Source organism: Pseudorasbora parva, chromosome 12 (genome assembly GCF_024679245.1).
Source record: "Pseudorasbora parva isolate DD20220531a chromosome 12, ASM2467924v1, whole genome shotgun sequence".
Classification (NCBI taxonomy): domain Eukaryota; kingdom Metazoa; phylum Chordata; class Actinopteri; order Cypriniformes; family Gobionidae; genus Pseudorasbora; species Pseudorasbora parva.
In genome coordinates, this window is record NC_090183.1 from 1735377 (window position 1) to 1751174 (window position 15798).

The window sequence follows — 15798 nt, forward strand, 5'->3', positions numbered from 1 at the left end:
TGAATATCTGTCCATGCAATATATCAAAATAAAGAGCTGACCCTCTTCTTTAAAAAAAAAAAAAACATTACATTCTAGCTTCATGCATTCCCTTTTTATCAACACTTGAATATGGGTAGGTTTCATAAAAAAAGCAACATTTTGAACAAAAAGCTGAGATCAGATTCAGAGCGATGATCAAACACAGATGGAGTAGATCGAGTCCATCAACATCCCTAATGCTTACACGAGTCCTGGAGCTCGTCCTGGGTCCACATTTCATTCAGTAGCATTAGATAGTTTTGATTCATATGCTGTTTATTGTCGATGATCACGTTATTTTTAATATGCTAATGATTACATGCGATCGCTCGTTTCACTGCGTCTTACTCGCGTGTGTTTTGATCAGGAGATTCAGGACTCATTCAGAAGATGCGCAATAGCGCCCCCTAGCACCAGACAGTGAAAACATGGAAATCCGGAAAATTCCGTTATCGGCCTGGAAGCGTTTTCACAAATAACGGAAATTTCCGTGTTTGGCGGGGAAAGTTAAATTTCAAGAGTTTGTAAATTTGAGAGATTTTTAAATTTCAAGAGTGTGTAAATTTGAGAGATTTTTAAATTTCAAGAGTACGTAAATTTGAGAGATTTTTATATTTCAGGAGTTTGTAAATTTGTGATTTTTAAATTTCAAGAGTGTGTGAATTTGAGAGATTTACATTTCAAGAGAGAATTTTACATTTCAAGAATTTGTAATTAAAGATATTTTTAAATTTCAAGAGTGTGTGAATTTGAGAGATTTTTACATTTTCAAGAATTTGTAATTTGAGAGATTTTTAAATTTCAAGAGTGCATAAATTTGTGATTTTTAAATTTCAAGAGTTCGTAAATTTGAGATTTTTACATTTCAGTAGTTCATAAATTTGAGAGATTTTTACATTAAAATTTTGTAAATGTGAGAGATTTTTACATTTCAAGAGTTCATAAATTTGAGATTTTTAAATTTCAAGAATTTGTCATTTGAGAGATTTTTAAATTTCAAGAGTCTGTAAATTTGAGAGATTTTTACATTAAAATTTTGTAAATGTGAGAGATTTTTAAATTTCAAGAATTTGTCATTTGAGAGATTTTTAAATTTCAAGAGTCTGTAAATTTGAGAGATTTTTACATTTCAGCAGTTCGTAAATTTGAGAGATTTTTACATTTCAAGTTTGTAAAATTGAGAGATTTTTACATTTCAAGTTTGTAAATTTGAGAGATTTTTACATTTCAAGAGTTTGTAAATTTGAGAGATTTTTACATTTCAAGAGTTCGTAGATTTGTGATTTTTAAATTTCAAAAGTTTGTAAATTTGAGAATTTTTTTACATTTCAAGAGTTCGTAAATTTGTGATTTTTAAATGTCAAGACTGAAAAATGTCAAGAGTTCGTAAATTTGAGATATTTACATTTCAAGAGAGAATTTTACATTTCAAGAATTTGTCATTTGAGAGATTTTTAAATTTTAAGAGTGTAAATTTGAGAGATTTTTACATTTAAATTTTGTAAATGTGAGATTTTAAAATTTCAAGAATTCGTAAATTTTAGGCTTTTACATTTCAAGAATTTTTTAATTTAAGAGATTTTTAAATTTCAAGAGGTCCTACATTTGTGAAAGGATAACCATGACTCTCCACATGGGCTAATGTGATGGCGTGTTGTTTGCAGATAACGCTGTCGAGGCCGGCCCGCTCCACCAGAGGGAAGAGACGCCGCGTGGTCCGATAGCTCCGACCCAACTGCACCGCCAACACCAGCACTGTTGCCACGGCAACACCATCACAGCGTTCGACTGAGCCGCACTGTGAAGAGTCTCGCGTGATCTCGCGCCTCCGTCTGTCTGTCCAGCTTCTGTTACCATTCAAACCAGACCAACTTCCCCATTGTTACATGAACACGTTAATTTAACACCAGAGGGATGTTACTAATGAGAGCGGGAATGCATCAGTTTAGGAATAGTTTGTTTACCAGTTCTTTTAATTATTTTTTCATTTGCTTCTTTTTGATGATTGTGATTGACAGCTCATTCACTCCCATGTGTCCATGTTTTTATTGTCGTCATAGATCTTTTCGTCTCTGGGAATCTTTTTAATCGACGGATCATTGCATCACAAATTTAACCCATCATGCACCTCATGAACCAAATGCATTCGGCAGGAGTTTGGTCTTATTTCAGAATTTTATCTTGTTTTCTAATGCAAAGATCTAAACATGCTTAAATCAAGATGCATATCCTGGAGAAGCTAATATATAAAAAATCCATCAAGTAAAAATACAATTTCCTTAATGTCAGAACTATGACATGATATAATCCCCAATAAAATATTTACCAGTAAATTCATACATAATTCAAAAGGAAAACGTAATATTAGTTCTTGTTTTTTCTTGATACAGTAAACAAGACTTTATATCTCCAGGCATTTAGCATTTTCAGTAAATGTGTCTATTTAAGAATGTTTAGATGTTTATGCTGGAAAACAAGACCGAAACACTGAGGAAGAGGATGATTTCTGCAGCGGTTTATGCCGCCCTGTAGACACCCAGGTTCACTCAGAACTCTGTGTTGTCTTTGCAGGGCAGTAGATCTATATATTTTCTGTGTGTGTGTGTGTGTGTGTGTGTGTTTCAGGAGGGAGAGAATCGAGTGTATTTGTAGGTTTGTAGGGGCTTCAGTCGTGGCTGGTGTTACCCAGAGCTCATCAACACAGGCACAAGTTTATTACTGAATATTTAAAATAATGATTTAATAATGTGGCTGATTATGCAATTTTACTATTGAATTTATGTATATATGTACAGTTTTAGTATTTTATTTTGTACACCTTTTTTTAGGAAAAAATGATCAATTTGTACAATATTTCTCCTGCAGAGAAACCTTTCCTTTCTCATATTCATGTTTGATTTGTAAAGAAAATACTTTGAGAATTGTGAACAAGTAGCATTTTTTTTTTTTTTATTGGGAGTTGATTTTTTTTATTTTATTTAACAAATTAAAAGGTTTTAAATTACGAAATGTTCTCTTCCGATTATTTAAAAAAAATATGATTATGAGAAACTCAAAAGATGTTTTGCAGAACATTATGATCCAAATACTGACTTTCCATTAAAACTACAATCATTTTTATAGCATCTATTAATCTTTGTAAATGTTAGGTAATAATACAATTCATGTTAGTTCCGTGCGTTATTAGTAGTTGTATTTATCACTGGGAAATTCTGAGGTGGGAGGCCCGTAAACTTTAAACATGGCGGTGGGGTGAATAATTACTGCTGTGACTGCTAGTGTTTATTGGTTTTTCCATAACAGTTACACATGGCAGCATGAATCGCAAAAAAAAAAGGCATGAAATGCTGCCTTTGCGTAAAATCGGAATTATCTTAAATATTTCCTAGACGGTAATTCCTTCATTTGATTGCGGAATTATTGAAAATATGGGCTTCCTAGTATCCTAGACGGAAATTGGAAATTACTTCACGTGATAGTGGAATTATCGTAAATATGAGTTTCTTGTTGGAAATTCCTAGTCAGAAATTGGAGTATCCTAGTCGAAACTTGGAAATTCCAATTTAATGTGATAGTGGAATTATCGTAAAAATGATTTTCCTAGTTGGAAATTCCTCAACTTGATAGTGGAATTATTGTAACGGAGTTTCCTAGTCGGACATTCCTAGTCTGAAATTGGAGTATCCTAGTCCTAAAATTCCTTATGATTTTGGAATTATCGTAAATATGAAATTGTAAATTCCTTCACATGATATTAGAAATGTAAATATGAGTTACCTTGTCAGATATTCCTTCACGTGATAGCAGAATTATTGTAACTACAAGTTTCCTAGTCATAAATGGAAATTTCCTAGTCTGAGTTTCCCAGTAGGAAATTCCTAGTAGTTTCCAAGATGGACATTCCAAGTCAGAAATTGGAAATGCCTAGTCTGAAATTGGAGTATCCTAGTCGGAAATTCCTTGACGTGATGGTGGAATTATCGTAAAAATGATTTTCCTAGTCGGAAGTTCCTTCACATGATATCGGAATTATCGTTAATATGAGTTACCTAGTCAGAAATGGGAAATTTCTTTTTGTAAATAATTATTGTAAATAAGTTTCCTAGTCGGACATTCCTAGTCAGAAATTCCTTCACGATATCGTAATTATCGTAAATACGAGATTCCTTGTCGGAAATTCTTCATCAGAAATTCCTTCACATGACATCAGAATTATCGTAAATATGAGTTTCCTAGTAAGAAATTCCTAGTTCGTTTCTTAGATAAAATTCCTAATCTGATATTTCCTCGTCGGAAATTCCTCATGATATCGGAATTATCGTAAATAAGTTTCCTAGTCAGAAATTCCTTCACAATATCGTAATTATCATTAATGACTTTTCTAGTCAGAAATTCCTAGATTGAAATTCCTCACATGATGTCGGAATTATCGTAAATATTAGTTTCCTAGTCAGAAATTTGAAATTCCTAGTCAGAGTTTCCTAGTTGGAAATTTCTTCACTTGATAGTGGAATTATTGTAACAGTTTCCTAGTCAGAAATTGGAGTATCCTAGTTAAAATTGGAAATTCCTTCACGTGATAGTGGAATTATCGTAAAAATTATTTTCCTAGAATTTCTTCACATGATATCTGGTCTGAGTTTTCCAGTAGGAAATTCCTAGTCAGTTTCCTAGACAGAAAATTGAAATTCCTAATCGGAGTTTCCAAGTCGGAAATTCCTTCACATGATAGCAGAATTATCGTAAATATGAGTTTCTTGTTGGAGATTTCTAGTCAGTTTCCTAGTTGGACATTCCTAGTCTGAAATTGGAGTTTCCTAATAGAAAATTGGAAACTCCATCACGATATCAGAACTATCCTACAAAAGATTTTCCTCATCGGAAATTCCTTATTATATCGGAATTATCGTAAACATAAAATTGTAAATTCCTTCCTTCGTAATTATCGTAAATACGAGTTTCCTTGTCAAAAGTGGGACATTTCTTGTCGGAAATTCCTTAACAATATCGTAATTATCGTAAATGACTTTTTTAGTCAGAAATTCCTTGTCGCAGTTTCCTACTCGGAAATTGGAGTTTCCTAGATGGAAATTCCTCACATGATGTCGGAATTATCAAAAATACGAGTTTCCTAGTCAGAAATTGAACATCTCTCAAGTTCTAAACTGGGAAACTTGTAGCTTTGTCTTGTCGTTAGAGTAGTGCATATTTGAAAATATGAATAACTATTTAAAATGTACTCTGTTTTATACACAGCAAAAATAACCTGTACTTAACCAAAGCTCCAGAAACGTCAGAGAGCTATCTAGACAGCAAGTGCATAATCCGTTTAGGTTTCGGAGAAAAAAGCCCTTGAGATAAACTAAGATGACTAGCAAACTAACGTCCATATGACAAAAATAAATGATGAGTGAAAGGATTAAACAATGCGATTTGTAACCCTGGAAGAGTTTTGGAACGGTTAGGTTAAACATTTTTATACACATGTGAATGTTCAAAACAAAACAAAACAACAAGAAACTGGAATTTCTGGAAGCATTTTATTATCCAGAGATGCATTTGAAATTCTATATTGGAAAATGATCATAATTTGTGGACTGTGCTCCACACATTAATAATACAATAACGGTTACAAGCGATCTCTCAGTACATACAGGCCTGTATTTACACTCCGCATCTGCTCGAGCTCATGAAGTCCACGTGGATTGTGATGGAAGTGCGTCAGATCATCTCACCGTGTGTGAGTGTGTGTGTGTGTGTGTATCTGACTGGAGGAGTGAAGCTTTAGGACGTTTGTAGTGTCAAACATTTGGTCTCGACCTTCATCTACACTTTGCGGAAAAACAAAAGGGCGACATGAGAGAGCTGGAACGTCTTCCTTCATTCTCCGTCCTGGCGTGAGACGGATGAGCTTTTACTGGGAGATTTTCTTCATCCTCTGGTCCAGTGCGGCGAAGTTCTCCTCCACGGCCACCAGGTTCTCTTTCATGGTTTGCTGGACCTGAGGGAACAGCAGGACGTAAGAGAGGTAGGGCTGGTTTTTACCACAGCAGTGGTAGGCCTGTCACGATAAATTTTGCTGGACGATAAATTGGCCAAGAAAATATTGCGGGGGCTCCATGTCAATTTTGCTTGGGCCCCAAATTTCTTCTAACGGCCCTGCACAACATTCATGCCGAACAAAATACTTCATTTACATCTCTCAAGATTAGGGAACATAAATAAGAGATTCCATGTCCAGGAGAATAAAATTGAGTAAGCCTATTGTTAACTCTTTCCCCGCCAGCGTTTTCAGCAGGAACGTTTGAGGATCTGCAGATGTGGTAACTAGAGCAGATCTGGCAACCCGAACGCCCAAACACTGACTTCGTGATTGGTCGATAGGTGGAGGGCGGAGCTTCAGGCCAAAACACAACATGACATCATCAACATCAGCTGAGGGCTGCAACAACAACTTTATAATGACAATATCCTGGCCGGACTACTGTTGTCAGTGATAGAAGTGTTTGAAATTAACATGATTTCTTAATGTCTAGTGACATATCGGCCATTTTATGAATCATTGAAATACATTTCTTACACAGTTCCTTTAAATTCGTGGAAAATCGGGTGACCAGATCGCAAAACACGAAGCTTAAATTTGGCTCACCTCGTAAAAATCTACCTCTCTCGTTCGGCATGAATGTTGTTTCCATGGCTGCGAGGTAACATATAATTGCGGACCTATTATTTATTTTGTAAATAAAGCGTTGTGCTGACCACCGTTCACATTCACCGGCACAGACCTAGACCACCGCGGTGGTAAAACCCATAGACTGTAAAAAAAAAAAAAATATATGGACGTAGTGTCCGTGACGTCACTCATAGGATTTCGATAAGCCGTTCTAAAGTAGAGACGAGCTGAGCGTCGCCATCTTGCGAATGCGTCATCGTGTGTCTCTCCCGGATAACAGAAAATGGGCAAAAAGGCGGGATGTGTGACGGGAAAGCTTAGGTGACGCAATGACTATAGACGGTGGATGAATGGCTATCCACCTGTCACTCAAAGTAACCACGCCCTTAATTATGCAGAACTTTAAGGCTTTATATAACTTAAACAAATGAGTTATTAAAAAAAATCACCCCCTCAAAGTTGTCAGGAAAGTCAACATTTGCCATATAGACCAAAACCACAATTTGTACCAGGCTGTAAACATGTTTTTTTCTGTTGTAAAATTAGGAATTTTAACATGGGGCTCAATGAGATTCTGCTCCTTCTGGAGCCTGTCCCTAGTGGCCAGTTGATGAATTGTAGTTTATACTACTTCCGTATTGGCTTCAAGAGAGATCGCGGGAGGTTGACACTTGATAAATACCTGCCCTAAACCACAGCCCTAAAGTGAGGCGCGTTTGACCACTGGTTTGCCTGAGCGTGTCACGAGCCGTACCTGTGTGAGCAGAGTGCTGTTGTCCTTCAGAGAGTTGTTGATCATCTGTTGTGTTGTGTCCAGATGGGTCAACAGCTGGCCGAACTGCATCGCTGAGAGAGCAGAGTAATAATTATTTATTTATTTATTTAACAGGGACAATGCATACAGACATAGCTAGTGCTAATTGTCAAGTCCTGTCCCTGATTGGGCTTTTCTAAATAATTTCTAAAACATATACATATGTCATAAGTATAAAACAGAGAGAGAGAGAGAGAATATTTAAAAATAGTTACAGGTAACGGTTACAGTCTTCAGCCATAACTTAAAGGGGGGGTGAAATGCTGTTTCATGCATACTGATCTTTTTACACTGTTAAAGACTTGGAATCCCATACTAAACATGGACAAAGTTTCAAAAGTTAAGGTGGACGTTTGATGGGAGTATTTCTTTGTCAAAAATACTACTTCCGGTTAGTCATAAGTTTAGGCAAGTTTTTTGCGATCATGCGTCCCCTTTGACGTTAATGGGGGCGGAATTTCCTTGTATGGGCCTTACGGACAATTCTACCGGAAGCGCGTGAGAGAGAGAGAGGGAGAGAGCGAAAGCAACAGGCTACGCCCATCAAAGCGCTGGCTCGTAGGCTGCGCTGCACAGGTGATGTGCACATAACAATGTCACCAAAAAAGTGCGTTTTTGGTTGCCAGACCAAGACAGTCCTGCACAGATTCCCCAAAAACCCCGCGTTAAGGCAACAGTAGGGGTGTAAGAAAATATCGATACACGTGAATATCGCGATATTATGTTTGGCGATATTGTATCGATTCTCAAAAACGCTGTATCGATATTTATATATTTATTTATTTACATCCAAGATTCGTGGCTTTGTGTTCGGTTTAAACCACAGACTGTATAACACCCAACCGCTAGATGGCAGTGTTATCTCAGAACGCAGAACTGACGCGGAGCCGGAGAAGCGCAAGGTGAAAGTGCATCACTAGTGTTTAGATTAGCAAACCCAGCTCTCAAGACGATAGCATTATTCCGCTCCTGCAGTATACAGAGCTGAAGTGTGGACTCATGTTGGCTTCAGCTATAAAGAAGCCACTAAGGAAATCGACAAGAATCATTTTGTTTGCAAAATAGGCCAAGTTATAATCTAATACTCGGGAAACACATTGAAACAGAGCTCGCTTAACATCCTGACGTCACCCGCGCTGCTGAGAAGTGTTTCGATAGAATGTCCCGCACGCTTTCCTCTCAGTAACAAAATAAACACACTCCAAAACTGACAGCGGTGGCAGGAGAACGAAAGATAATAGCGATGTGGATATGATGACCAGCTCTGCAGCTCAGTAACGTTACTTGAAACAGCACTTTATACAATAGACTGCTTTATAGAAAACAGCTTTAGGGTCCGATCACACAGAACGCGTTTTTCAGGTTCGAAAACGCGAGGCGCACTGCACTCCCTTTTTTGGTCTGCGTTTTCTCATTCAAAAATGAGCAGTGCGCTTTAATGTTTCTAGGCAACCCCCGAATCACCTGTACTGTCAGTCAAATCAATGTAACGGTCAACACAACGGAAGGCCCGCCGCTTCATTCATTCGATTGGACAACAGAACATAAGCGCGATGATGTTGCATGCTTTTCTGCTCAGAGTTGACTTTTTTTTAACTTCATGCGCTCGCAGCGCTCCTTCAAAAACGCGAGGCGCCCAGGGCGCATAAGCAGCGCGCATAACGCTCTCTGCCAACCGAAATCCATTCAAAAAAGGCGCCTCTCGCTGCAAAAACACGTTCTGTGTGATCGGGGCTACTGTGTTAAATATAAAACAAACAGTCATTCAGTCATGAAATGGACTGCACTTTCTGTTGTTAAATAGCCACTGCTATACTGTGAACCTTTAAAACATATACACAAATAATCCTGCAGTCACTTTACATTTCCCTTAATTTAGATTGCACATTGCATATGATTAGTGTTATAAATGATACTGTATTAATTAAATAAAATACTTTGTCTCGTGTTTTAGGCTTATGGTTGTGTTCTTTATTCTTTTAAATTATGAAAAAAAAACACACAAAAAGAAATATCGCAATATATTGCCTCTCTTACAATATCACAATATATTGCAATATATCGTATCGTAACCCCTGTATCGTGATACGTATTGTATCGCCAGATTCTTGGCAATACACAGCCCTAGGCAACAGTGGATGGAATTTGCTTTTCCGGATCAGCAACTGAGTTGCGCAAAGGTTTATATCTGTTCGCTGCATTTCGGTGCCGACTGTTTCATAAACAAGGCCCAGCTTGACGCCGGATTTTCCCGATCGCCTAATGCTAGGGTTGCCACCCGTCCCGTGAAATACGGAATCGTCCCGTATTTTCAGGAAAAATGACGCGTCCCGTATCAAAGCAATACGGGACGCGATTTGTCCCGTATTTTACATAGGTCCACCCGCATTGTGTGAAGACACGTCCTATTCTGCCCCTAATTGGGTCGCTGCCGTCGTTGGTTTGTTTGATTGGTTTGTTTCAGGTTCACGGGCCGTGAATCACGGCCAATCAGAGTCAGAAGAGGAGGGGACCCCTCGCCGGTTCTTTTCTATATGGGCAGAATCCATTGGAAACGATGGCAGAGGCAGGTCCAAATACCCCCCGCGTCCAGCTGTAAAAGTTTCAGAACAGAAACGCAAGCGGATGCAGAGGTACAGGCGAGAGTCGGAAGAATTAAATACTTGGCTGGAAAGTGTCAGCGGCAATGAATACCAATTGCACAATTTGTCGGCGAGTGTTTTCAGTGGCGCACGCTGGCCTGTCAAATGCAAGAGCTCACCGAAATCAAAGCGCTGTCGCACAGTTCTTCATATCTCAAGCATCTCCTGAGGCAGACAGTGTAATTTATTTTATTTTATTTTTTTATCACCTCAATTTTTGATTGATAACGTTAGATTTCATATGCTGCCTATTAAGAAATGTTATGGTATGATTTGTTTATTAAGGTTAAGTTGTACAGTCAGACACAAGCATTACTTTAATAAGACATAAGATATATATATATATATATATATATATATATATATATATATATATATATATATATATATATATAAATCAAAATAGGACATTTTAGGAATAAAATAACTATTTGTTATGCTTAACAAATTTAAATAATTGCATCATCCAATACTATAGAATTAACAATAGACTATATAAAAACGGAATAATACATAAATATATTTACTTAACTTACCAAAAATAAGAATGTTGTTAAGTGTTTTATTAAAATAAGAAATGATTGTAGAAATTAAATAATTTACAGTTATTTTGTGGTTTCACTGTTTGGATGGTGTTACTGCAAATAATGACAAATATTTTAGTCAAAATCTTTGTTCACAACACTATAAAATTACTCGAGTTAATTAGCAATTTCTTATCCTACTCCCCTCTAGGTTACAGCAGCTGAGTTTGTTTTTCATTGTCATAGCTGTGTATTATACTGAGTGCATCTGTTCACACTGATTTCAATAGCAGATTTCCTATTATAATGTCCATTGGTATCAATCTTAATATATATACAAATTATGAAAACATGTTTTAAGTTATGCACACCATCGGGACTGTGGTCATCGTGGCCCCGAGGGGTGTGGCCACCGCTGCGGCAGGCGTCCCTTATTTTTCAGTATTGAAGGTGGCAACCCTACCTAATGCTGAAGGATGGAGCAGTCCCAACGATAAAGGTCCCAACGTTAGAACCGCAGGCGGTGAGTGAGACTGCTTCAAATGTCTGTGTTTTTGCCAATGCTCATCAAGTAGCCCAAACATGATCACGTATAGTTAATTGATCAATGGAGCATGCGATGTGTAGTGCGTGTACATTTGTTTAGCTGGCCACTATATGTGTAACTTTATGTTTGTGTATTGTAAAAGCACTCCAAACAACAATACACAAAGAGGGGGGAAATATGATATACTAAATAAGCGCGGCTCTTCATTCAAATGCGCTACTATTCCGTGTCTTTCTATGTAAACACTAACTTAGCCTGCCGTGCAAAACCAGTCCGCTTACTGTCTACACAAACCACGCGTAAACACACACACACACACACATACACACGTGCACAACTGCACTTCCCACATGTACACCTTCAAAGAAAAAAAATACGACGATATAATTCAAGTATAAATATGTAAATAACACAAGCCGCTAAGCATATTATATAGTTAGTGTATAACTTGTAGCACATAGAGACGTCCTGCTCTAGTCGTTTTTGCTGCTGCTCCTGTTCAACTGCAGCCTCTGGGTCTGATTCCGGATCATAGATGTATGGCTGTATCTGATTAAAAGCCATATTTTTATTTTGAATAAAGTTTTTTCCCGCTGTTAGGGATGACACAGCTTTACGACACACTCAACACAATAACAGCGGCGCGCACTCGTCATTATTTAGCTCCGCTCACACGATACGCCCCCACCCGCTCGGCTTTTTTCGGAAAGACTCGGAACAGCGCATCTTTCTTATATAATTATAAAAAAAATAAAGACTTTTCGGAGATATGCAGGATGCAATGCTACTCTATAGGTACTCAAGATTGACATGACACTGACTGAAAGTGAGTGTTTCACCCCCCCTTTAAGCCTAGATGTGACCTTTCTGAAGTCAGATATTGTCTTACTGTCCAGTGGTAATGAATTCCAGAGCTTACAGCTCTTGACAGAAAAGGCTGTCTGAGCAAAGCTTATCCTGCAGTGTGGTATTACGCAGTTATAGTTTGAAGTACTTCTAGTAACTCTTTTGCTGTTCTGTATCTTTACAAATTTGCTAAGTGGCTCAGGTGCTAAATTATGAATACATAAAAATAAAAAATAAAAACTCAATTCACTAAAGCTTTCAAAGCTCAGTAAATCATATTTTTCAAGGACATGACAAAGATGATGATAACACACATCAATACTTAGTTCCTACATTTTGACGTCGCTGTGAGAATTACTCAAATGAAACTAAAGAAATGTCCAGGGGCCTATTGCACAAAACTAGGATAAGGGATTACACCTGGATCGCCTTGTCATCTGTATGCAAAATTTAGTACGCCGCTGTCGTGTAAACGTACCCTGAAGGCATACTTATAATAAAAGTCTGACAGAGATAAAAACAGAAGATGAATGTGATACCCTGTTCATGCAGCTCTTTGACAGCCATCAGCCTCTGCACCACCTGAGGAAGGGACGTCGCCATCGCATCCCATTTCTGAACCACATCGTAGAGCTGAGACACCTGAAGCACACACACACACACACACACATACAGACACTTCATTCTACATCTGAGGACGACACAGTAAAGTCATGTGGGAGGGGCGTGAGGACGCACCTTATTCTGGGTCTCAGCATCCTCAATGGCCGCCTTGTGTTTGGCTATTTCATTCATCTTCCCCAGAACACTCTGTGGACAATCACACCGCAGTCCGTCATTAAAATGCATATAAACACACTGATCAGGCATAACATTATGACTTAATATTGTGTTGGTCCTCCTTTTGCTGACCCGTTTGAGGCATGGACTCTACTCGACCCCTGAAGGTGTACTGTGGTATCTGGCACCAAGATGTTAGTAGCAGATCCTTTAAGTCCTGTAAGTTGCGAGGTTGATCGGATTTGTTTGTTCGGCTCGATTGGATTGAGATCTGGGGAATCTGGAGGCCGAGTCGACGCCTCAAACTGGTTGTTGTGCTCCTCAAACCATTCCTGAAGCATTTGTGCTTTGTGTCAGGAGCATTATCCTGCTGGAAGAGCCACAGCCACCAGAATACCGTTTCCATGAAAGGCTGAACATGGTCTCAGCAATGCTTAGGTAGGTGGAGCGTGTCAAAGTAACATCCACATGGATGGAGGACCCAAGGTTTCCCAACAGAACATTGGCCAAAGCATCACACATCACACATCACTATGCCGCCCCATATGCCTCAAACTGAGCTGCTCTGTGTATTCTGACAGCTTTCTATCAGAACCAGCATTACCTTCTGGAGCAGTTTGAGCTCCAGTAGCTCGTCTGTTTGATCGGACCCCACGGGCCAGCCTTCGCTCCCCACGGTCATCAATGAGCCTTGGCCGCCCATGACCCTGTGGCCGGTTCTCCACTGGTCCTTCCTTGGAGCACTTTTGATAGATACTGACCACTGCAGACCGGGAACAGCCCACAAGAGCTGCAGTTTTGGAGATGCTCTGACCCAGTCGTCTAGCCGTCACAATCTGGCCAAACTCGCTCAAATCCTTACGCTTGCCCATTTTTCCTGCTTCTAACGCATCAACTTTGAGGACGAAATGTTCACTTGCTGCTTAATATATCCCACCCACTAACAGGAGCCGTGATGAAGAGATCATCAGTGATATTTACATCATCATGTTTACCTGTAGTCTGGCTTCCACCTGGTCCAGAGTGGCAGCGTCCAGTGCACTGACACGAGCCTGAAGAAGCTCTATAGTGTCCTGCACACAGACAATAAATTACTAATGAGTTCATGAGATACTATTATTCCCATCACATGATTCACACGTTTTACATCAAGCAATGCATGTTGTGATGGTATCCTAATGTCTTAATGGTTTGATCTGGTATGTTTGAATTAACATGCATGTTAAATGCCTTTTCTTTTCATAAACATCTCTTTGAGAGTAAAGATGTTGGTTGTTAACACTAATGGTGCTGTTTTAGTGATCAATGTGTGTGTCTGTGTCTGTGTGTGTGTGTGTGTGTGTGTGTGTGTGTGTGTGTGTGTGTGTGTGTGTGTGTGTGTGTGTGTGTGTGTGTGCGTGCGTGCGTGCGCGCGTGCGCGCGTGCGTGCATGTTCACCGTCAGACTGGCTCCCTGGACACCGGCACTGAGCGGACCCTGGAAAATCACAAAAAACGGTTCAAAAGTGGTACCAGATATGACACCCCAGGCTTTATAAAAGCATCAGTAGTACTAATAAACCTGTTTATCTGAGCCAGAGCCCACCGACATCTCCAGTTCAGCCAATCGCCTCTCCAGCTCCGCGACCTACAGAGAGAACGTCCGCATCAGAAACCACCACAGGAAGTGACATCACACCGGTTTGACGAGCGTCGTACCTTGGCAGACTCAGTGAACTTCTCTTGCTCTGGCCGGCTGTGAAGCTCGTAGAGAATGACTCCATCAGGGCCTTTGGGTGCCGCCATCTTGCCTTCTCCACCCGAGCCGCTCCGCACGCCCCGAGCCACCTCCAGCTGAGTCAACAACCGCCTGCGCAGACACACACGGACAGATTCAGCTTTACACAGCTAAACAACACAAAACTCTGATTAGATATACCAGTGGTTCCCAACCTTTTTAGGGGACTGTACCCCCAAAACACTTTATCCTTCCTGAAGAACCCCCACAAGCGCATGTGATCAGTATGATTTTTAGATTTGGTGTAAATTTTAGGTTTGCACAGTGTAACATCTAATTTACCTGTAAATAATAATAATATTTTGACTTCCTATAATAACTCATACTTCTCTTCGTTCAATATTTGTATGACTTTTATTTTCACATCTTCACATGTCCAGAACAATTATACAAAAACAAAGATAACATTTTATATACATAGCAGCAGCCTACTGTTTAGATCTGTGTATGACACAAAAGGACTCACCAATTAAAGGGTTACTTCAGCGATTAGCATATGGCTTTGTATCAGTAGAAACCCTGGAGTATATTCAAATGATTGTGCTTTCCCCCCTCATATCCCCCTGAGACAAGAGATTTATGCATTTTATTTCTGGAAAAATTCCTCCTATGATGCAAATTGATGATATTTGCATCATAGGAGGAATGCTTGGCCAGAGGCTAAAGACTACAGCCAGCAGAGGGAGCCATTTCCGCATGTTTTGAACCTGCGCATGGGGGATGGAGATCACACTCAGCTTGCAGGGAGAGCTCAGCTGGCAGCTACTAAACAGGCACTCATTTAAACGGAGATATGGCGAGCAATGTCAAAAAGTCTTTTAACTTCTCAAATTAATTTCTATGAAAGTTAAGCTTGCAAAAGCATGAACTGAAACGCACCAGACTGAACTCGCGTTGTGAATGTATGCCGCGATTACCTCAGCTCTCATCACTCCTGCAGTTAGAGCTCAGTGCTGTGATACTCGCGCGGCGACTCACTCATTATATTGAACAGACACTAGGGGTGTAAGAAAATATCGATACACGTGAATATCGCGATATTATGTTTGGCGATACTGTATCGATTCTCAAAAACGCCGTATCGATATTTATATATTTATTTATTTACATCCAAGATTCGTGGCTTTGTGTTCGGTTTAAAGCACAGACTGTATAACACCCAACCGCTAGATGGC

General features: G+C 39.2%; 2 protein-coding genes across 2 annotated transcripts in view; one reads left to right on the plus strand and one right to left on the minus strand.

Annotated features, from left to right (window-relative positions):
* mbd6 (methyl-CpG binding domain protein 6) overlaps nt 1-3000 on the plus strand; it is a 45405-nt gene extending 42405 nt beyond the window's left edge. Inside the window, exon 14 of the mRNA XM_067458711.1 lies at nt 1686-3000. Within this exon, the coding sequence (XP_067314812.1) occupies nt 1686-1745 (60 nt within the window). The 3' untranslated portion in view covers nt 1746-3000. The remainder of the gene's footprint in view (nt 1-1685) is intronic.
* A 2542-nt stretch (nt 3001-5542) lies between these two features.
* Nucleotides 5543-15798, minus strand: part of dctn2 (dynactin 2 (p50)) — a 39793-nt gene continuing 29537 nt past the window's right edge. The window contains exons 7-14 of the mRNA XM_067458720.1: nt 14545-14695; nt 14408-14473; nt 14285-14323; nt 13843-13920; nt 12806-12877; nt 12607-12709; nt 7449-7540; nt 5543-6022 (exon numbers count right to left, since the gene is read on the minus strand). Coding sequence (XP_067314821.1) covers nt 5936-6022; nt 7449-7540; nt 12607-12709; nt 12806-12877; nt 13843-13920; nt 14285-14323; nt 14408-14473; nt 14545-14695 — 688 coding nt within the window. The 3' untranslated portion in view covers nt 5543-5935. The remainder of the gene's footprint in view (nt 6023-7448; nt 7541-12606; nt 12710-12805; nt 12878-13842; nt 13921-14284; nt 14324-14407; nt 14474-14544; nt 14696-15798) is intronic.